The 23,366-nt window shown below is 42.7% G+C and overlaps 1 protein-coding gene across 1 annotated transcript in view; it reads right to left on the bottom strand.

The window, feature by feature from the left end:
- Positions 1-13,329: 13,329 nt before the first annotated feature.
- The window catches only part of SLC38A6 (solute carrier family 38, member 6), a 23,781-nt gene continuing 13,744 nt past the window's right edge, over positions 13,330-23,366 (bottom strand). Inside the window, exons 6-13 of the mRNA XM_008942428.1 lie at positions 22,003-22,068; positions 21,754-21,807; positions 20,167-20,246; positions 19,370-19,470; positions 15,685-15,809; positions 14,747-14,891; positions 14,508-14,602; positions 13,330-13,449 (exon numbers count right to left, since the gene is read on the bottom strand). Coding sequence (XP_008940676.1) covers positions 13,381-13,449; positions 14,508-14,602; positions 14,747-14,891; positions 15,685-15,809; positions 19,370-19,470; positions 20,167-20,246; positions 21,754-21,807; positions 22,003-22,068 — 735 coding nt within the window. The 3' untranslated portion in view covers positions 13,330-13,380. The remainder of the gene's footprint in view (positions 13,450-14,507; positions 14,603-14,746; positions 14,892-15,684; positions 15,810-19,369; positions 19,471-20,166; positions 20,247-21,753; positions 21,808-22,002; positions 22,069-23,366) is intronic.

A 23,366-nucleotide genomic window follows, 5' to 3' on the forward strand; every position in this document is an offset into this window, starting at 1 on the left:
GAGGAACAAAGTGTGCTGGGGGAATCTGGGGGTAGACGGGTGCCCAGCCCACGGCCGCACGCGTGGGCAGGCGGGAGCTCTGTCACTGAGATGTCCCCAGGACCAACGCCTTGGGAGGAATGAAAAGTTGCTAGCAGAGCTGGCCAAAAAACAAAGCAAGCAAGGCTTGTATCACTGGAGAGTCAATCCCTGCACAGCAAACCAAGGGAAGTTCAAGGAATGAAACTTCACGGCTCGCAGGCAGTGGCTGCTGAGGGCATCCGTGCTATGCATCCAGCCTCTGGAAAGTCATCTGCTGTTCATCTTCCCTAACAAAAGCAACCACCACAGATCCCCTGACATCACCCTGGAGATGCAGCCTCAGCATCTTTCCTCTGTCTGACACTCACCCACCCCCACCCCTGCGAGCAGAAGGGATGCACTCAGCTCTGCCCAGGAGCCCGCTCCCGTCTCTGCTGGAGCAGCTTCTGCAATTCCCTGCCCTGCACGGTGGGTGGAGGCCACCTGCCCCTCTTGCCCTCACTGGTTGATTGTTCTAAAGCTCATCTGTAAACGAAGCTGCAAGACCCGCTAAGGGCATTGCCAAATCCAAGCAGGCAAGTCCGTGAATCAGCCCCATGCCCTGCTCACGCGCTGGCGTCCAGCATCCTGAGGTTTCCCACATGGATGCACTGAGCACAAGCCTTCATTGGGCTTTTGTATGTCCCAGAACTGCTCTACAACCACAAGAAAGAAAAAGATTTTTCTTTTCAAAGATGCAAGTCTGTCTGCTGGCATGACCTTACACCTAAAGTCTCTGTAGGAGTATCAGGTATGGATAATTCATATTATCCATATACTGAACTGAAATTGGCCACGTGGCGTAATTCTGCTACTTATCCCAGGACTCCAGAGTCAGATTTTGGTGCAGACATGGGATCTCTTAAAAGAAAACCAACACATCAGTGCCACTAACGAAGTCTCAAGCAGATACTTGGATTCTGACAGAGATAAACATAATCTGATCTGTTCAAGGAAAGGTGAAAAACACCATAAAGTTCACAGCATTTTAGGAAGAAAAAATAATTACTTGGACAAGGCAGACACAAGAACTACTAAATCCAGTCCCTGTTGGTCACTTCCCAAAAACCTCCAGAAAAAGAAAGCAGATGCCCAGGAGCAGATGTGGGTCTGGCTGCAGGGCTTTTCCCACTGCAGTGATGCTGGGTGACAGGGCAACGTTCTTCTACTTCAGAATAACCTTCATTTTGCTGAGGTTTCTTGGCATAACCGGAGCAGCACAATCCAAGGGAAACCATGCAATCCCCAAAGCCAGCTTGGATAAACAAGAGGGTGGCTGCTCAGTATCTAACACCAACGGAGGGGCTGGGGGCTCACCATCAGGACATTTGTTCTCCCACTCCCTGCACTCCACCATCCTTGGGGAGCTGCCCTGACAACCTGTGCTATTCCCAGACCCAGGATGGCCATCACCCCAGGCCCGGCGCCGAGACAAGCTATAAATACCAGTCCCAAGCTCCCCTCATCACTCAAGCCCTTGGCACCCCAGCAGTGGCTGCAGCCTCTGTGGAGCAAGCAGAGCCCCGGGCCGGCGCGGGGGCACCACCTGCTTCCCCCTCCCAGCGGGATGCCCGCTGTGCTGGAAGCCCCGGGGGCGATGGGACATCCCAGCAGGCTCTCCCAGCCACAGCGGCAGATTATCAGCTCTGGGTTACAAGCCAATCCTCTCCGGCCCCCTCCAACTTCCATTCAACTTAAAAGAATTTCAGATAACTTGGCAGGACAAGCAGGATCTATATATAAACTCAGGGGCCATTTCGTCAAAGCAGCCCCGATGAGCAAATGGCCTCTGTACCTGGAATGCGGGTCCCCGCGAGTGGCAGGTCAGCGGAGCAGCTGCCCCCTCTCCTCGCAGCACAATGGGGATTGCAGAGATGCCAGCAGCACTATTTTTTTCCTACCCTGCTGCGCACTAAAAAAATTATTCTAGGAACATTATGGAGCAAGGAGGTAAAAATAGACATGCAGGTTCAGCAAATGGTTTTCTCCACTCCTTGTGCTTCAAGCTTTTTTTTTTTTTCAGAGAATAGAAGCAAAAAGTGTTGTGCTACCCTATTAAACTCTGTGTTTGCTCAGCAGCTCCTGATAACGACACTCGCTGCTTTCTGGGCTTATTTTAAAAAACGCTTCCAGCAACCTGGGCATTTCTGTGATTCCAGTTAAAGCAGAAAAGATGAGTCTTTAAAGAGACCAGCCTGGGTGGGAAGCGTCAAAACATTTGCTGCAGTGGCCCTCGCTGAAGCCAAGTTTTGCTTATCGCTATCGGCAGCAACTAACGTTAACCACATGGTAAAGGAAGTCAGAAATCAGTTTTGCTTTGCTCCAAGACCTCTTGTCTGGGGCTGAGCAGCCCACAGACCTGAGTTGAGCGCGGGTCCCAGTCCCTCCTGCTCCCCAAGCCCCATGCACATGCTGGGGCTGGGGGGAGGCAGCTCCTGCAGGCACTCCCTGAAGTTTTGGCTCGGCGAAGCTCAGCACAGACCAAACCAGCTGGAGCTGCTGGGATCCAGCAACAAACCCTGTGGCTGCTGTGCCTGTGGCAGAGGGCTGGCATGGCCAGCTGTGCCTGGTCCCCAAAGAAGGGACAGCGGTTGAATAATCCCACTGCTGGAGTCATGTCAGCAAAGCAGCCTGGGAGGTGTCATGCTGGCACTGGTGGGGAGTCTCCCACTCACTGAGCCACCCCCTGCAACTTTTTGAGATCCCTGGGGAGAGTCAAGCACGTTTATGGCCAGCTTGGAATGGTCTGAGCAACAGGCTTTGACCTCAGGCTCCTCTGGTTTCCTTGAAGGTGGAGGATGAGGCTCCAAGATGGGTCACCACAACAGGGCTGGGCCATTGTGGGGGGTGAGGACAAACCAGGCAACCATCACAGGGAGGTGCAGGCAGCTGAGACATGGAGGATAATGGCAGCGGGGCTGATATTCCCATCCCAGCCCTGCAGATCCCCTTCCCTTCACAGCCAGGCTGGTACTGTGGGCTTTTGAACGTGCATTCTGCTCTGGGTGGGCAAGACAACACAGCTTCAAGACACAACCCAGCAAATCCTTCCTCTCCCCTCGCTCCCTCCTCCCCTCCACTCTTAGCCACTTTCCTCCTGCCATGGGGGAACAGCAGGGCCAGGGAATTCCTTTGCCTTGGTGATCTTTAGCCTTGGCCTCTGTGATGCTGGAGCACCCTCCAGCAGTTCTGTGGCCACTCCAGGACCAGCCCATTTGTGCCAGAGCCCTGCTGGGGCAAAGGGAGACATTCTAGGGGCTGGATCCTGGAGATTCAGGCTTCACCAAAAGCTTCCAGCATTTAGGCTCCTGAACAGTTTCCCAGCAGCTGGACAACACTAGAAAAGGGGACTGATTGAGGCTGACATGGGGGCCTGAGGATCACCACTCAGAGAAAGCACTGGCTTGGGACCAGTTTGCCCAAGCCGAGTGGTGAGGGAGCTGCAGGGTGAACAGGTTGCAGAGGTCAGGGATGTCCTCTCCCTGACGTGGGCTGTCACAGTACAACAAAGAGCTTTTAAATTCACCAAATTACCAAAAAAACCTCACCTGTTTTTACAAACGTCCCCTGGACTCCCCATCTAAAAATGTTTCCAGTCAAGCGTGTTCCCTCTGTAGCACAGAAAGGGGCTCCAGGCCCCAGCTTCCCAAGAGCTCATTTAACAGCGAGCTGGAGGGACTGGAGGGACAACAAGGAATTTTAATAGAAGGCAAATTAAGCACTTTAGAACTCACTTCCAAACCGATTTATATGGCCAAGGCTGCTCCACTACCCTTTCACAGAGGAAAGATCCCTAAAGCAAACACCTTCAGAGGACCGAGCAACTCGCCTTGAAGCCAGAAGAGGCAAATCCTGCAAGTCAAAGCTGGGGCTGAAATGTGCACAAACCTCTCAAACCCCTCAAAATGGCCTTTTGAGAGATCCATTCCATAGTCTCCTGCATCCAAGGTGCTGAAGTCTAATGAATAATGCTCAGATATCAAAACATGAATGTACATGGGAGTATCTTTGTGCCTACCAAAACACTGTGCTTAGCATTACACTTTTAAAATACTCAATTTCTCTGCATTAAGGTTCACTTCAAAGCACAGAGTTTCACGTGGTCTCTCCCAGGCCCTGTAAAGCCCTCATGTTTGTGTTCCACCCCCGCAGAGGGAACAGGGGGTGGTGGGGAAGTGCTCAAGCCAAATATTTCCCCTTTTGCAGCTCACTGGAGAACATGCGGTGACACCTCTGCTCAAAGGGAAAGGTCTTGTTTAGACAAGACGTGGCAAACATGAGGCCCCTGCCCTGGTGGAACAGCTTCAGTGGCTGGAAGAAGGTTGAATATCAACTTTCAGAATTTGTGGAGGAAAAAAATATCTGTCCACGGTTTCCGTGTATCTTCAGCCTGAGGCTTTGCATCCCCTGGAGGAACATCATTCCTTGGCTTCCAACCCACCAAGCTGAACTGTCAGATGAAGGAATGGCAAGACAGACGTCTTCAACTAACATTTTGGCAGCCAGGTCAAGACAATGTCTCTCCACCATCATCCGAGTAATCTTCTCTTGGAAAAGGACCAGATGAATGTTCCCATTGCCCAGATGGTTCCAGAAGAAACAACTTGTAAACAGCAGCAGAAACTGTGCTAGCAAATACCAAAAGGAAAAACATGCCATTTTAACAACGATTTTGGAGCTGGCTCCAGCAGTGACACTCTGATGACCATTAAAAATTACCACATCCATGCAGCTCCCTGTCCTCCTGTGGCTGCTGGGGAGCATTGTGGACCTCACAGGGCACAGCTCATAGTGCAACGCTATCCCCTGAGACTGGGACCTTTCCCCCTGATCCCACCTGGTGAGCACGTTGTACAAGAGGCCTGGTTGCCCTTGATGGTATCATTGCTCACATAACAGCTGAGGCTTCTGACCCTTGGGAAGGGATGTGCTGCAGCAACAGCTGGGAACCCCAAAGTGCCATGAGGATGACTCTGTTGGTCCCAGTGCCCACCCAATCTGAAGCACACCATGTTCATGGATAAATATCCATTGATACAATAAAAGCACTTCCATCTCTTCACTCCACCTCTCCTTATTACTAGTGCCTGGCAAGTCAGTCTGCAAGCAGGACCTCATTGTACTGCAGCACTCCTGAGAATGGCATACGTCCAGGAGGGGTAAAAAGACCAGCATCCTGAAGATGCAGCAATTTTGGGGGCATATATTCCACATATTGTCATTGAGAGAAATGTGCATGGTGACCTAAACATGTAGACAACATCAAAAGGGCAGCAAAGGCTATAACTCCCACTGGAGCCTATGTGGAGGAATGGACTATGGAGGTGTTGAGTCTCAGAAGCTTTCTAGTGACCTCAACTCTCCATTTGAGCAAAGTCACCTCCAGACCAACCTTCCGTCTATGTCCCTTACCCACCACATGGGATTTCACCTGTATCTCTCTGCACCTCTAATCTCCAAGCCCTGAAGAACTCGCTGAGCACACAGTCAGTGAGCAATTATGGAAACTCCCCAGCACCACTACCCAAAGCTTCAGGGTGAGGAGCCTTCCTACAAACACACAGTGACTGACAACTAAGACAGACCAAGAGGAGAAGAAGGTTGGTGTTATTTTAGACGTTTACCCCAATGCCAGACACACAGGGGTTAACAGGGAGCCTGTTGGCACAGCTTCTGTCCAGACTGTCTCTGGGTCCACATCTAGTGCCCACCAATGTGAAGCTGATTCTGTATCACTGCTCAGGCTCTTCAAAGCTTAGGCCTGAAGGATAAAACATTGATTTGTGTATCAGGAGAAAGAGAAGTGAATTGTAGACAGTAAGAAGCATGTGCTCACTCATTTCTCCTGTTAGCAGGGATGGAAGTCATTCATCAAAACCCTGAAGCAAAACTCTGAACACGCGTCTCCTGAGCAAAACTTGGAAGAAGCTATAAAAGACACAGGTGACTTAAACCCCTGCTAGAGAAGAGATTCACAGCCATGAGCTACACAAACCCATGGAAATCTGGTGAAACTCTGCGTGAAAGCCCCACTCCCAGGCCAAGGCACAAAATGAAACAGCAGAGCATGACTGGAGGAGGCGAGAATAAGGCCCGAGATTTCCATGGCCCTCTACTCCAGTCCTACAGGTTCTGCGCCATCATAATCACAACTCAAATCTTTTCTCCATCCCCGCTTGTAAATCCCATTACCAAATGGAGCTACTTGGGAGGATGGAGAGCCCAGGATCCCAGGAACACCATCCCACTTCAGTCAATGGAGCGATGAGACCAGGGTGCTGAAAGGCAACAGCCTGTAACAACCATCCCATGCTTCCAGGGCTCCTCAGCTCTCCTCTGGCCAGATCTGTGCTTTGCTACATGATGAGTGGAGTAAGAATTTCTACCCTCAGTCTCCAGAAAAGTAGTTTTGCAGCCTGGGCAGATCAGCCACCACAGCAGCCTCCTCCTCAGTCTAGTGCCTTCCATCATCATCACGCCAGAAAGTGAAACATAGGTCAGATGGTGAAGGCATTAATGGCAGCACTGAAAAGGCTCAGCAAGGCAAACCTTCCTGAAATGAACCATCCTGACCTTCGCTGGGCTGACAACAGAAGTGTGACATCATGTGCAAACGAGCTTTAAACTTAAGGCAGGTGCAGGGAGCTGCCCGATGTCCTGTGGCTGCTGCAGAGAGCGCCCAGGCGGGACAGCCACGCGGAAGGCACGAGGAGCTCCAGGCATGGGCAGGACCCACCTGCCCACAGAACCTGCAGGGACGGGCAGCTGGCATGCTGCAAGCCCAAAGCCTGCATCATGCCCAAGAGCCAGGGTTTGTGCTCTGGGGTGCCAGTTCTAGTTGGGCAAACATTGTTAAGGAAACACAGATCTGCTGCTATTCGCTTCCACGTGTGTGAGCGCTCAGAGCTCTGCAACTGAGCCAGTGGCACAATCAGAAGGTTTTCTCTCCATTTTTCACTTCAACTCGGGACTCCCTGAGACCCTGCAAAGCTGTGCTCACAGGTCAGCCAAAGCTACTAGAGAGCACCAGGATTTGCAGTCTGAAAGCACGTCCCTGCTCCAGAGCCCTTCCAGGGCAGCCACCATCCCTCTTGTTACTACCCCTAATGAAATGTTCTGCCCTGCCCAGCTGCCCCTCACCTTGCTGCACAAGGTGGCCCTTACCACAGGGGTTTCCACGAGGGTTTTCACCCCGCTTTGCACTGCCAGGCCAGCTGGGCACCCACTGTCCATGGCCTGGAGGCAGTGCTGGCACAGAGTGCACAGCTACAGCCACCCAGATCTCATCTGCTGCCTCTTGTTTTCTAGAGGGGAGCAGAACAGCACAGAAAGGCAGATTTCCCATCAATGAAACCAATACCTCTGAGGATGTCTAATGCAGTTCTTGCTGGACAGGTTATTTCCTGCACCCTTTACATATTTGAGAGCATACTTCAAAGAGTAAAACCAAGCACTGAGAGCAGACAGGTCTGGCAGAGCAATTAATTAGTAGCAGCTTCCCAGACCATGTCTCACATCAACTTCACACTGCAAGACATGGCCAGCAGAACAGAGTGGGGATCACACAGAACTGTGCAGATGAAGGAGAAGACATGTAAGTGCACAAGTGTGCTACCACCGTCAAACCAGGAGTGCTTTTTAGGAACATCATCCTTCCCTGGTGACAGTGATGGTACCACCTGAGCTGGGGCTAGAAGCAGCACCACTGAACCTCAGGAGCAAACTGGAGAGATGACCACGCTTGGTTATTTCACTAAGCAGGACATCACACACAAAGCAAAGATGACAATCACATGAGTTACACAAACACTGACATTTATTTTCTCTTTTTTTTTTTTTTTTTGGAACATGCCCTGGCTGTTCCACAGGGAATCAGGGGGAGGGAGAATGCAAAATAGGAAAACTGATGTCCAACACACAGGTTTGATATAACCTAAGCTATTTTTACATATCACTAATTATTAATTGAAGAATTCCAGTCCTAATGAAGCACGGTTGGATGGTCACTATTGAAACAAACACCAAAAACATGAACTGTAGGAATTAGGCAGCACTTTTGTAGTACTGAAAATTCTCTCCCACCAGCAGTAAATGTGTCCAAAGGTTTTTCAGTATGCAGAGCAACTACAACTAATGCCTGCAACGTGAAAGGCAACTGTAAAACCACAACTTCAGGTGAAGTGTTACTGAGTGTAACTGGGAAAGGAGTTGTACAACAATAGATGATACTTAGCTCCTGGACTGATCTGATTTTCGGTCTTTAATGAGAGAGTACATTATGATACCCACTACAGAAAAATGAATAGTTTTCATCTACTTAAATAGGGACATTTGGAAACAACTTGATTAGTCTTCAAGTATTTGTAGTGATGCATTGGTAAATACGTCCATCTCTCTCAGGTTTTTAAAGAAATATCAGTGTAAGCCACAGGAAGACCCCAGGCTGGTAGGACTCCAAACTCTGCCCCCACCTACCACAGGGAACGCTGAGTGTGCCGGCTGATGCCAATGAAAGCGTTTCAAATTCTTCACAGATAATCCTCAAAATTAATTTCAGGAATTTATTTTAAATGAGACTGGCCATACTGGCTCAGGCAAAATACCCACACAGGTCCACAACCCTGCTCTACTCCCATCCAAAGGAGATACCTATGGAGCCTCAAAATAGGTCCACGTGGGCTGCCCTGAAACTGCTGGAGCACTGACACAGACTTCCAGACCCACACCAAAATGACCCCTTGCACAGCATGAGAAATACAGTAATAAAGCACAAGCTGTATCCTCTGTCACACAAACAACATGTTCACGAGCTGCTCAAGGACTTAACAACTGCCCCAGCAGCTCAGTCAGGCAGATGTGGGTTAACCATCACCTTCATCCCCACCGGGAGGACTGCAAAGGTATGAAACACAGCACCTCGAGTACATTCCATGTGAAAGAAATTATTTAAGAACTCCAAATCTGCTGTCTTACCATGTTACAAAATTAAGATGCCTCCATGTTTCCAAAAACCAAATTCTTACAAGAACAGACATGATGGGCACAGGAAAAAGTTCTGCCCTTATCTAGCACTGATGAGCAGTGGTGGATGCTTAGTGGAGATCAAGCTGAACTGCAGAGGAAGGTGAAAGGAGGGACAGAGAAATGAGAGGACAGTTTCACAGTGTCTCAGTTTTCACTATGCAAGATTGAAAGAGAGAAATTTAAATACTTATTGCCATGAAAACAAATATATTAAGATACAAATGGCTTAGAAGTGTGGGATTAAGACATAAGCATATGCCACAAGACCAAGACAGGTTAGACCACTTTAGTTTTGTAGCACTTTTTCCTGCAATGGTTTTTACAAAAGACACCCTCAACACCCAGCTTATCACAGTCCATCTGAAATTTGAACAGCCTTCAAATGGACAAGGAATGGAAATAGGAGAAAGAGAGAAAACCAACTCAAAGGCAACCAGTTAATTTTCATCTCTCACATTGTTGTTCATGTTCAGCTGGGAAAGGCAACCCTTCCAAGTGAGTTCAGAAATGCTGCGGGCCCCTTCATTCCTGTCAAGTCTTCAAAAAAAAAGGTTGGAAAATGTAACCACAGGTAATAATAAAGCAGAACCACTGAAATCTATACATCTGGAAACTCAAGAGAAAAAAAAATCTGTACACAAGAGTACAGAGAAGATGTATTTAGCTACATGTGCGTGAGCAAAGAGTTCCCAGCTGGAGGCTCGTTTTGCTCAAAAAATTCATGCCAGAGCACAATTTTAGTGAAATCTTTACACAGACACAGCAAACAACAGTCTGTGGGAGATGCGAGGGACAAAACATGTCCTTAGTCTGCATTTGCACTGTGGAAAACTCACACCTTTTCCTGAATTTGGAAACAAGTTCCTTCTCTTTCTGACTCCCTCCCTCCGTATTTTTAACTTTCTACGATACATAACTTAAAGTAGCAGTATTTCTAACTTTTTCAGACAAAAGAAAACCCCCATTCTGTAGCCCCCAGTGCTATCCTTCCTGCCAACAGGCTGTAACAGAGCTCCAGCAGAGCTGTGAATTGTTGCCATTCATCCTCACCCAATATTAAATTCACAGGTTGGCATTCAGCCTTCCAAAGTCTACCTATTAGGACAGTCAGTTAACAGCCAGGCTAGGTAGGATCATACTTAGGGATTAAAAGAAACAACATAGTGATTTCCATAGCATTACAGGAATTAACTGCAAAATTAACGCTGTATTTCATGTATTTCAGCCACATTGTTTAAGGTGATGCACACAAACCCAGCTGCCTGTGCACAAACAGAGTGTTGCAGTGCAGGGCACGACTCAGCTTTCGTGAGGAGAAAAGGAAAGAACAACAGCTCAGCAAAACTCTGCCAGCCTTCTGCACCTTCACAGCCAGAAATCAAAGTCTTCAGTGCTAAGGCTGGTTGATTAGAATTTAAAATAAAGTGGCTGCTGTGATTGTAAGCATTACTCAATAGTATGCTGCAAGAGTGTATGATAAGTGAGAAACAATTTCCATAAAATTTCTAATAAATATTCCCCCTAAATTCTAGTGTCTGAAGAACCCCTACAGCTCATTCATGTGAATGTAGGGTCTCCTGTTTGCCTAGAAAGTTTTGGTCCAGACAGAAAATCATTTCCTGATGTACAGCTGTCACTGCTCTCTGAAGGCTCACTTTTATAAGGTAAATATTGAGCTGATTCTTACACCTTTGCCAGAGATACCCTGGATGGCTGAATCCCTACAGTGTAAGCAGCCTCTGAAATGCAGCTATTGGAGGGCAGCCCCAGGCAGGGAGGCAGCTACAGCTGGGTATCAAGAGCTGAGCAAGCCGGGATGGCAAGATGAGGACCCTCAACCATTAATACCCATGCAATGCTGAGAAAGTCCCATCGACCCCTTGAGAGGCCAGAGACCTCTCAAGTTGGAGGCATCCTCTGCCTTCAACCTGCTGAAGCAAAACTGCTGGGCAAAGCAGATTTTATGAGAAAAAATGCACTGATCTAATGGCTGCTGCTGCTCAAAATGGTGGTTCCACTCCTGCCACCCCCCTCACTTTCCTTGTCCCCTAAGTGACCTCGCACCTCAGTTCATTTTTTGGCAGATAATGTGTCACATCTTGCAGTCACATTGGTTTTGTGCACACCAACCAGGAGCCACTGCCAGTGCCACAGAAGTAGCTGTGAACTTTCTGCCCAAAAGTGGATGTCCTGTTTAGGTCAAACTATTAGATGGGGCTCACCGAGTGTTGTGAAACCTCTGCTAGACACTTTGTTACAAAAATAACTGCTTTTCAGGGATCCTTTTCTTTGGGGTCCTACCAAGACTTCTAACTTAGCTCCCAGGCCTCAGCATCTATCTATTTCTATAGTAAACTTCTAAGTGGAAGAATATTCCCTGGGCAAAAAGGATTTCTGAAGCAGTACCAAGCTGCATCACCCGGGGGTCTTCAGGCCATCTATCAAAAAGTAGACTTATCTTATGGCTCCTGAGAGAGTTGAGTGATCTGTGGGCATGCAAAATCCTAGTTTGTCAGGTCAGAAATAGAGAAGGTGATACCAACTCTGCTATTTGCTATTCCTCCCTGTTAGACAGGTGAGGATCAAGCACATTCAAACCAGGTTTATGTTAAAGTGGACACATCAATCAGCGTTTTCCAAATCAAGAGTGACATAATTAAGAAGGTTAATAGTACAGACCTGCTGCTAAAAAGTCAGAAATGCCAGGCTCTGGGGCAGCTCCCCTATCTCAACTGATAAAGCCTAAGGCAACATAGTAACAGAACTGTGTCAGCAAAACTTTCTGACAATAGTTAATTAACTTGCTAACTGTGCTAACCTTATGGGCAGAAAATGTATTTAAAGATCACTTACTTGCTGCTTTCGTATTACATAAATGTATTGCCTCACTATGATTCACTTCTGCCTTACTCCACTTCTCAGAGGTAAAAGGGCTGAGCTAAATGAAAAGAAATACTGCATCTGGAAATAATGAAGAACTTTCCCACCCTCTAACTCTTGCCATTTGAGGCTGAGGTCTAATTTCTTAACTTTACACAAGCTATTTCTGTGGAGTTTTAGCTTCCTTAGGACATAAAGTCTCTGAAGATATTAAGTTGTTTTAAAGGCATCAAATCCCATCTGATAGAAACAAATTTTAAAAAGCTCACCTTGGCATCAGTCTCAAATTTTATTCTACTAAGATGAGGAACTGTCGGGGTGGGCACTCAATACCAGACTTAACAGAGCCCAGTCGGTGTTGAAAATTACATCCACATTCTATTTAGGGAAAACTAAGGAATTATAAAAGGGTACATGTAAGTTTATAGAGATCTGAGGTAAAATTAGGGTTCCATAAGCGTAAAATTTCCTTTGCCTTCAAAAGAGGCAGAATTTCACCTTTCGAGCCCAAATCTTCTCTGACGCACAACAGTACATAAAATATAGAAACACTCTATTTCAAATATGAAACACTTGTAAAAAAGGGAATAAGAGAAAAAGAAAAAAGTCATTCGCTGGAAGGAATACTGAGGTACATTGAATAATAATCAAAAGCAGACATTAATTGAAAAATGTCTATTATTAACTGCAAAATGGAAAAATTTCCTAACGCTACTAAAAGTTATTATGCTAGATGGGCAAAGCCTTCTAATTTCAAAATTACTTCAGTATGATTCAAGTACACTGAGGTATAAAAACTGCATTAAAAAAAACAATTAGCAAATATTATCACGATGTGCCCATTAAATTGGGCTAAGGCAGTTGGTTTCTCGTTCCATGTTAGGATAAATAAGGGTAAACATTTGGAATCAGGAAGTTCTTAATACAAACTGGCTGCAATTTTGGGACTGATTCAAGCAATAGAAGTCCTTTGGGGTTTGAGATAATGTGTGCACTACCCTGCATGCACACGTCGTGATATGCTCATCACGACTGATGGAGTATCTATCCATGTCATTGTCTGCAGAAAGAAGTTCTTTCAAGGTTCTGCTTTTGTTCACCACATGCACTAAACCATTTTTGAATTGCAGAAATTCTCAAGAGATCTTTTTAAATCATAATTAAATCATTACAAACTAATATTTTAGAATGGCAAAGACTAATTGTCTAATAACTGAAGAGAGTGACTTAAGATTAGGAAGGAACATCCATCACTAACACAGTGAAAAATAGTATTGCTTCTTCCATAGATAGCTTCAGTCAGTGTTTTCTTTAGGATGTCCAGCATTCATTTACAGTAGTTTTGACTCATCTCTGGTTCTTGCTGTCCTTCTGGAGCTCAATTCAGACAGTGACAATAGGGTGTTACTGATCAATTCAACTGAAAATTATTAGAACTAAACTGAGAAGGCCAGCACATAAGCCAAAAATAACCAGTGCACATGCCTGTGAAGAAAGAAAAGCAAAAATTAATGGTTTATTGAATTAAGCATTTTATATTGATAAGGTTTATAATCAATGATGAAAGACCCTGCAGTAACAGGTTTAAATAGTTTAATGTAAAATAATTAATGTTTCAAATTACTTCTTTTTCAAACACAAAGTCTCTGCTTAGATGGAAGATAAACTAAGCCTGCTCTGGCATGGGTTCATTGGAACTCTCAGAGCTCTTTACAACTTTGAACAAATTAAGAAACTGACCTTGTATTTTACTCAAAACATAATTGGAAGTTACAATGGATTCTTTACATCTTCAAATAGCCAGATGATAATAAAACCACAGTTCAAGAGACAGTATCTTACTGATTTCTAACAAGGCCCCAAATCTGTTGAATCTACACAAGACTTCACATGATCAAAGAGCACTATTGTTGGATTTGCTTTCAGATTCCCTATCTTGTCAATACAAGAGCAGCCCCATGAATTGTAAGAATGTCAGAAGGGCTACATATAAACAGTCAGCATTTTAACCACTGTCATTAAGTTTCTCTGCTGAGCAGTGGTTAAAATGAAGACAGTACAAAAAGCAGGTTGCACAAATTCCAACTAGAACTTAACCTACTACACCAAAAGAGGATTAAAAAAAAAAAAGGAAGGTGAGGGCAAAGGTGGTTTTGAGAAGGCTTATGTAGAAAACAAGCATAAACACTGCTTTTCTGAACTGCAGTTTGGCTTTATCCCAGCTGCCCAGACAACATCAGAGTAACGCGTAAAAACTGAGGAGAAATTGGATTAGAAGTCAACATCTGAAAACTATAGGGAAAAGCATGTGCTCAGATCAACAGTCCAGCACATGGACACACTGCAAAGCACAAATTTCTTGTGAAGAAGGAGTTTCAGAAAGACTAGAGCTATCATGAAGGATAAAAGAAAATGTTCACAGATTTTGTTAACCGCAATGAAAACAAGAACTTTGCCCCTTGGATTATGTGCTCTACAGACTATTAAGATAAATCTAAAATGAGCCTGTTTAAACATAATTAGCACACATGGAAAAAACATACCCCAAGTTTCTGTGGTGATAGAAAGTCTTCTCTGCTAAGTTTAAGATAAAATAGTCCAGGATACACAAAAAGCAAACATGTTGATGTGGTTGAACCTTAAAAAAACAGAAAGTAAGATTTTATTTAGAGTCAGATTTAAATATATTAGCTTATCATAATACTGTATTTTCTGAAGAAAAGTTTAAAAAAAAAAACCCTACCCAACCACCACAAAAAAAAAAAAAACAAACACTACTTACCAACTACTCCAAATACACTTTTCATGTCTGGCACGTACATTGCAAACAAAACAACAACTGTATTCAGCATTAAAGTGACAAGGATATGGCAAATCCATGACACAGGAGGATGAGAGAAAAATACCATGAACACAGCTTTCCTTGCCTACATAACACAGAGAGAAACATTTCACAGGTAAATATATGCACATATTTTAATCTTATCTCAATTTCATATTACATCATTCCAGATGTGAAAGACCATTTTAAAAATAAAAAAAAAACAAAAAAACCCAAACAAACTAGTAATAGTTAAATTAGCCTTAAGGAACTATTTTTTTCTCAGGCAAAAGAAGGTCTGGGGCACAATGCCCATCACTTTGAGCATACTTGGTAGCCAAAGTCAGCATCTTGCCAGCTGATATGTAATCTGTACATTGTTTCTATAAACATAGCTTTGCATGCACAATTTTTTCTTTTGTCCTAACTGAATGAATTTTCAGTTCTGCCATGGTACTGAAAAACCAAAATAGGGTTTTCTAGTGAAATAGGTCAATATGTGTTTTTGATTTACAATTAAATTGAATTTTCAAGTGTAAGTGTGTTTCTGTGTGGGTGCGTGCATGTAGAAAGGAAAAACCAAGTCAGCAAAACTCAGTTTAAGACAAAAAAAAAAAAAAAAAAAACTAAATACACTTTAGAAGTTCTCAATTCTCTAAATTAGAAACAATGCTGTGGGCAAGTTTTAATCTGAAATCTGTCTCAAGAGCACAAATTAGCTTAGTGGTTAGTTGTTATTTTGGAGCTCTCATGGAACATATGCAAATATGTGGTCTTTGATCAATCACTTGACAAGTGAGTAAGGTACACAAGGCTAGATGTGACTCAAATATTGCAGTCTGCAAAGCATTAGTGTTACTGTTGCTTACCCCAGCCTCAAAACGTTGAGGAGTACTTACTGGGAAATGGATCAGAGGGACTGTCAAAAGCACAGCCAACAGTATGGCTACTTTAACAGTCATGATGACAGTATCATGTGGCAGGTACCTGCTGTAACCCTGCAGCAATTCAGAGTCCACTTTGTCTGAAAACAAGAAAAATTAACTGCTTTGTTAATCATTTGAGAACTAAGGTAATTAGCAACACGTAATACATTTACATTCAACTCCATCAATTTGCTTGTGACTGATGTGGAGTGGAGGGGGGCTGCAGATACTTAGACTTTGTTGTTACTGATAAACTAGAACACATAACCTCAAGAAAAACTGGAAAAACTTCAGGAGGCAAGTCTCTGTAGAGCCTCTGCTGAAGCCAAAGCTACCGAAAGAGAAGACTAAGTATGAAGGAGAAAGCAGTAAAAAGAAAGATGATGTGATTATGAAGCCAAGTATATTGTAAAACTTATTCTATGCATGAAACAGTCAACACTAGATTCTTTTAGTTAAACTAGAAGCCAGAAACAAACTAATTTTGCTAAATTGGCTGAATTGCATTTCCTTTTCTTTTTTCCCCCCAAAAACATGAAGTGATATGCAAGGTAAAATTCATGACTTGACAAAAAAGCTGCAATACCAATTTAAAGGAAGAAGCACTCAAAATTGTGCTAGAATATGTGCTTTCACTGGCTATAGTTAGCAGTGTACTGCTAGATGACATGGAGAAGGAAAACTAGCACCAGTTATACTTCTATAGGAGTTATTTCTTATTTAAAAAACAAACAAGAAAAAAATATTGAGAACTGAGGCTTTTTTCCCTGTACCAAATGGTTTTTCCCCTATGCAGATTTAGATTTGCAAAACCAACTTTACTGTCCTATGACTATAGTACCATACACCATGAACACACCATCATACAAGGCAAAAGTGGGGCAAAAAGTGATAAATCAGTGATGAATCCTTCACCTTTGACTTTTTCTCTTTTAAGGTGAATCTTTTGACTAAGTTAAGAGCAAAAGTCAGAGCCCTGAAAGTTGTCTGCTACCCTGACTTTTTTTTTTTTTTGGACTTCAGAGTGGACCAAAATTTCCAAATTCTAGTCATCATATAAAGTTTCAAATTCACAGAAAACAGAATGAACCATCTGAACCACAGAAAAATGAAGCATGTCTCATTTCAAACAGGGAGCTCTTTTTTTTTGTTTTCAATTTAAAATAAAATGGTTTACATTTTCTCGGACTGGAGTTTTATGAACAGGGAACAGATTCTCTCTATTTAAAGAAATAACTTAATTAAACAAGACAACCAAAAAGAGGGAGAAAGAAAAAATAAAGAGCCTGCAAGGGAAAAAAGAATTAAAAAATCTTTTACAGGCATTCACTGTTGGTTCCAGCATTTTAGGCTCTTGAGTCTAAGTTACTAAAGAAATCAGGCTTGCAGAAAACCAGAAGTGTTCCCCGTGAGGCAGCCTGAAAGCCTCCAAAGGCTCCCAAAGAAATAATGACAGTGAAGGGGACAGGAACTGAGATGGCTTCTAGGACTACTACTGGTTTTCACTTTTCTCCTCCCCCCTTTTTTTTTTCTTTTAACTTCATGTTGAGATCTCATCTGGAGACAGATGATTATCCCACACTGCCTGTTCAATCTCTCAGACTCCCAGAGTGGCACTCAAAATTATATTTTCCTACAAACCACAGGGAGACAGTCAGGAAACAGTAATAGTGGCCTAAATGCTATTAGGGGTTTTAAGACTCCCCATATAATTTTTCAAAGAATTCTGAGCATGACAGGAACATTTTGAGACAGTTATGGTCAGACATACACTTTTACTTGGGGGGAAAAAAGGTGCAAAAATCTCTAGAAATCTGAAATTATTAGCTGCTGAAAGCCAATATTCTTAGTGCTTTGTCAGACATTATCTCAACCCCATGATCAAGAAATACAGAACACTCTGAAAGGAGAAGATCCTAATCAGAACACTTTTGTCTTACTGCCTTACTGTCCCTTGTAATTTTTATTCATTCCAAGCACAGGTTAGCATGTGATCATGTAATAAGAAGGCTGAGTTTTTTGAAGACATCAGAAGAATCCTCATAGATGACTGTGATGCATCTACGTGATGGCATTGTATGAAACCACTCCAGAAGACAGACCACTATGCAGAGGCAACTCAAGTTGACACTGCATGCTATGTGAGCAAAACACACCCCAATCTCCAGCAGGATCCACAGAGCCAAATGGCATTTCTTAGAAAAGACATCACACTGACATTATATGACAGGATACTAAAATGACTACATGAAACAGACACTCAACTACTTCTGACGAGGTTATGATGGACCTTTATAAAAAGGCCACTGTGTAGATAAGGGTCCTGAAATTTTCTGTGTACCTGGGAAATGCAAGAATACCAGACACACAAAGTCATCCATGGTTAAATTCAACTAAAAAAACCATACCCAGAAGTACTAAAAAGTCCAAATGCAGAGTTATTAAACTGGTATTGAAGCACGTTGCCACAAACTCTACAGTAAGGGAAAATGAAAGATGTCTGGAGAGTTTGGTAAGACAAGCCTCATACCCCACCTACTTTTATGTTTGGTAACCAAAAGGATAGATTTAAATCATCATTAAGTACAATGTTGACAACACCACTAAGAAACATGCATTTCTTGGTTCAGTTCATGTTTTAGACAGGTATCACCTATGGCTCAGGAACTGCAGGCAACACAAATTACTGAAGACCAGAAGCACGTGCTAGGAAGACCAAAAGTTTTTCCTTTTAAATAATTTCCTAGTCTTTTGTCATTGTCCTCCACTCAAGACACAAAACTACATGTGTGTTTTCTCTGATTCTGACTTTCTAATTTTCTCCTGTTCCCTGTCAATTTTTTTCAAGGTCTCTAGTTTGTCTTTACATTACAGGTAAACAAAGGCATCATGAGGTAGTTACTCTGTGCAATCCTTCAAAATAAAGCTTTCCTAAATTGGATGATTCATAGGAATTTTATTCCACTTACAGCAGGTATCTAATGAAATAGCTAGTGTTAGTTCCAATTAATATGTAAAAATAAGAAAACAAAACAAAGAAGCCCTAAATGCTTTGTATCCAAGCTATATAAGATAGGGAAAACATGCTGCAAACCCTCACACCTACTTAACATTAGGACTAGCTTGCTGGGGGTCAAACTCCCCTCATGAAAGGCAACAGCCTCAGTGCTACTTTCTTAAAGACTACAAACGTGCTGGGATCTCACAGAGTTTACAAGTGATAAATGCTGCTTAGAACACACCTCTCAAACTTGTTGGACAATCAGACTGTTACCAGATCTCAAAATTTTTCACAGACCATGATAAATCCATTCCCAGTTTTTAAGTGAAAATACTAGACAGTACAACATATAGTGGCAATCTAATTACATAGCACTAGAGAGCATCAACAGACCATCAGCTACAGTTTAGGGACCAGTATCTTGGTTCTATAGCATTTTAGGGTATAGACCCTGCAAAGTTTGGCTACATTACATGTTGTAATTATGTGGTATGGTAATACTCAGCATTAGGCACATTCTCAAGTCTTCACAGGAACAAGAGTTCTGAGGATTCAAGGGTATCAATGCACTAACAGGCCTCAAGAATTCCAGACAAGAATGCATTTATCATTTATTATTTGGCTCCATTCCAAAGAACGCATGAAGAACACACTTACCATAAAATGTCAGGTACCCAAACAGAGCAGACAGGAAGTAAATTAGGAAACTCAGACCAATTCCTGTGATGGTTACATTCTGCATTCTACTTTTGGATGGACTAAAATGGAAAAAAAAAAAAACAAACCAGAACACCAGAAAATTTGTGTTGCTTAATCTATTGTGGACTATTAAACAATGTAATCTACATAGCAGCTTGCCCTTCATATGAAAGTTATCATCTTAATTTACAGCCACAGAGTATTTGCTGAGGTCTGTGTTGTCAGTAATATTTAGGGTTTTTTTCAAGTATTTTTGAGCTTGTAATTAAAGGGCATAATTCATGCAGACAATTAACATTGTCCCCATCTTGTAGAGAATTTAGACATATCAGAGTTATCTTTTAAATCAAAATTTTTATTTATATGGGATCATATACATATATATTCAGAGCCAGGAACAGAATCTGGATCCAGAAAAACACTGAATCAGATGTGGCCAAATGCAGACTCAGTTACAGCAATAAAAGTTAACTAGTAAGTACCTTAGCAAATGACCTTTTTTCTCCAGATTGTTCAGGCCAGGACTTTGTACTGACATTGATGAGGGAGCCATATTTGCTACTTTTCTCTCCTGTAAGAGAGGAAAAGCCAGTACAGACTAAAACTGTACATTTCCCCAAAACACAAAAGCTACTTAGTTTGTATTGTTTGATGGCACTGACTTGAAGATAAAAAATATTCAAGATTAATTTAGGGTAAATGTGACAGAAATACTATTACTACATATTAATATTGCATGTGCTTTCATACATTACCTCTGGAGCTCACAATAGATGGGTAAGACTGAGGTATGGCACAGAAAAGAGAAGGCCATAGTTGGTATTGCATAAGCACTCTAAAATAGAAGAAAAACATCTTGTACGTTGTTTGTTATTACAGATAGTTGGAAAAACATCTGGATGAATTCAGAGTTCAGTTCGAGCACCGAAACTTTCCACATTAATCCTTTGAGATAAAGCTCCACAACACAGAACAGTGTGTCTGAATCCTTCCACAAAAAAAAAAAAAAAGACCTTTTCCACTAGTATTCAATGATCAGAGGTTATTCAGTCTATAAGCCAACACTGAAAGATTCTTTTTTAGCTATATTAAGGCTGTGTACTTATGTAAACAGAGTAGGATTTACCCCCAAGTTAGTGTATCTTTCATGAAATTTTCTAAGTTTTTTAATTCTAATATCCATAGCTACCTGTCAAGCTACTGCCTCCTTCATCCTGACTTCACTATTTTCTTATTGCTCCTTCACAAAAATTTGCAAACAGCATTCAGAAAATATAACATGCTTTGGCATCTGAAGTTTCAAGACAGTTATATAATTAAAGTTGCAACCACAAAATTAGTGGTATATTATTCCAAAAACTTATAATAGAAGAGATGAATCATCTAGTATAGCTTAATTCAGTTGCCAAGTGGAATAAGCTGAACTGTAATAAACACTTTTGTGCTGACACAATCAGGCCCATACTGGTAAAAATATCTCACTTTCTATTGATAAAGTTAAAATCAAAAAAAGAAGTAGAAACAGTCCCAAGATTCCTTAAAGCACAAAAGGGCCATAGAAAAGGCCAGAGTCTCACAGTAAATGTTTCTGGCCAAAGCAGAATTTCTTCTTTGATCTACAGATAAGATTTGTCTCATGTTTGCATTCCCCAAGCTGTTTTTTAGGGGTTTTGTTTTTCTTTTCTTCTTGGGAAGGTGGGGGTGGATTTTGTTTTTTCAGACAAATGCAACCGTGTCCCTCCTAAATTCCACTACGCTACAGGCCTGTCCCAGATTTATTCTTCTCTTTTTCCCCTTTCTCTTCACCCCTCAGAGACTAGAGTTCTACATGATACTTCCTCTCCCTGCAAGCCCTGATGGGTGGTGACATGATTTAAATGCCACACTAATTAACAAATACCAAAGCTGACATCCAATTAAATGCATGAGATTGCATTAAGCCTGAAGAATTAGCTTCAGGTAAGAAAAAAAAAAAAGGTTAGATCCAGGCAGTTTACCTACAAGTGCTCACAGAGCCAAACAGCATTGACTTCCAGTTGAGGGCATACTGAGTTGGCTTGATGTGACTCCATCGTGAGGCTGACCACTGCTGCATCTGTTCTGCTTCAAACTTGGATCATATCTGCAGAATGTTTTCATAAATGCTAACTTGGACAGCCAGTTTTCATATAAAAAAAAAAGAGTGTGACTGGGTACTGTTTGGCAGCAGGTATAGGAAATATTTCAGCAGCCTATATATAACTAGTTTTACAGAAGAATAGCTTACCCTGGATAAAGTTTAAAGCCCAATTCTTTAAAAACCACCATCCCCTTTAAGTTTGTGTGTTGTTAATAGATATTACCTCTTTTGAAAGATGAAAGAGCTTTGCTTTACAGTCCCCAGTAGAATTTGAAACCTGTAAGACACACATGCAAAAAAAATGGCATAATGAAAGAATAAGCCCAAACCACAGACATGAAACTTTTTAGCTCCTGTGATGATTAAGAAAAGAAGGAATTTAAATTACAAGTAATTCTGAAAGTGTTAACGTAAAAAAAGCATTACAGTTATGAATAAAATTAGAAGAACTTCAAAACAGCATGCACTTTACCTGTAAAGTCTCTATGGCACTACTTAGAGGTAGAGGACAAGGGATCAACCATTTTTTAATCATAATCTGCAAAGAGAGCATATTTAATGTGGGAATAATACCCTAAAAATCAGTTTAAACTTAGATATACATAGCTAACACATCAGATGGTTGATATACAAAGCAGGGAGCTGCACCCACAGTAAATTAACAGGCTTGACTGGTAGACAGGTAGGCCTCGAGAAGGAGACTTGAGAGAAAACCCTGTCAGTGCCATTGCCTACAGCTGCTTCCCCTGCACAGCTGGCAGCCTTATGGCAGGTCTGTCTGGAGTGGTGCACCACAATGAGCTCTGACACGCACTGAAATACAACCAGCGCTGCACACCGGCTGCCTCCCGTACAGAATAGCTGCTGTGGGAGCCATCCAGGCTCCTGCCCTCAGCAGACAAGCCCTTAACACAGATAGAGCAGGGCCTAGGGCTAATCTGAAAAGGCAGAAACATATGGTTTGGACTAGAAAGCAAAGGGAAAACAATAAATGCAATTATTGTCCCAGAATGTCACTGAGGCTTTAGCTACACCCTGCTGGTTTAGGGACTGCCGAGTAACAGAGCTGAAAATCAAAGGGAAATTAAAATAAGAAATGTTACCTCCTTTTTCAGGAGCCTAGTGTAAAATGATAGTTGTATTGCTCTCCTCACCCTAATTAATTTCCTATTGTAGTTGCCTGGTTTAGAGGTTGTAATTCTTTTGAAGCCTAGAGCTAATAATTAAAATCACTTAATTAAAAACTCAGATTCACGAGAAGAATAACATGGAGAGAGCACTTCTCCTGGCTCAGAGAACTACTTTGCTTGCAGCCAAGTGGTGTTTCCCAGAGGATAAATATTAGATACTCCCTCTTGTCTCCAGTGCCAGAAGAAGCAAACAAATGCTACCTCCAGAGAAAATGTGGAGAAAGGAAACTGCAGGTGCCTGGCATGCTGAGCCCCTGGTGGCAAAACCAGACCTTAAATCGTGTGACTATCAATAACTCATGGTATGGAACCAGGTAGTAGCTTGGTCAAGAGCAACCTGCAAACTTTGTGGAAAAGGATTATCAACGGAAATCCTCCAACCGTGTTTCTGACACTGGTATGGATATATAGATATATATATATGTATATAAAAAGATACCAGGACATCTGTTATATATATATATATATGTATATAAAAAGATACCAGGACATCTGTTCTTACCTGCTTATTGATTGGCTAAACTACCTCTTTCTGGGCTTTGTGAACTGCAGCCTCATCTGAGGAAGGGCGTAAGGGCCAAAAACATGTTGGTAGTACATCTGAGAGGCTCAACCAAAGAGTGAGGAAGGGAGGAGGAGGGAAAGA

The sequence above is a fragment of the Merops nubicus genome, unplaced genomic scaffold, assembly GCF_000691845.1.
Source record: "Merops nubicus isolate BGI_N331 unplaced genomic scaffold, ASM69184v1 scaffold40926, whole genome shotgun sequence".
NCBI classification, from domain to species: Eukaryota; Metazoa; Chordata; class Aves; order Coraciiformes; family Meropidae; genus Merops; species Merops nubicus.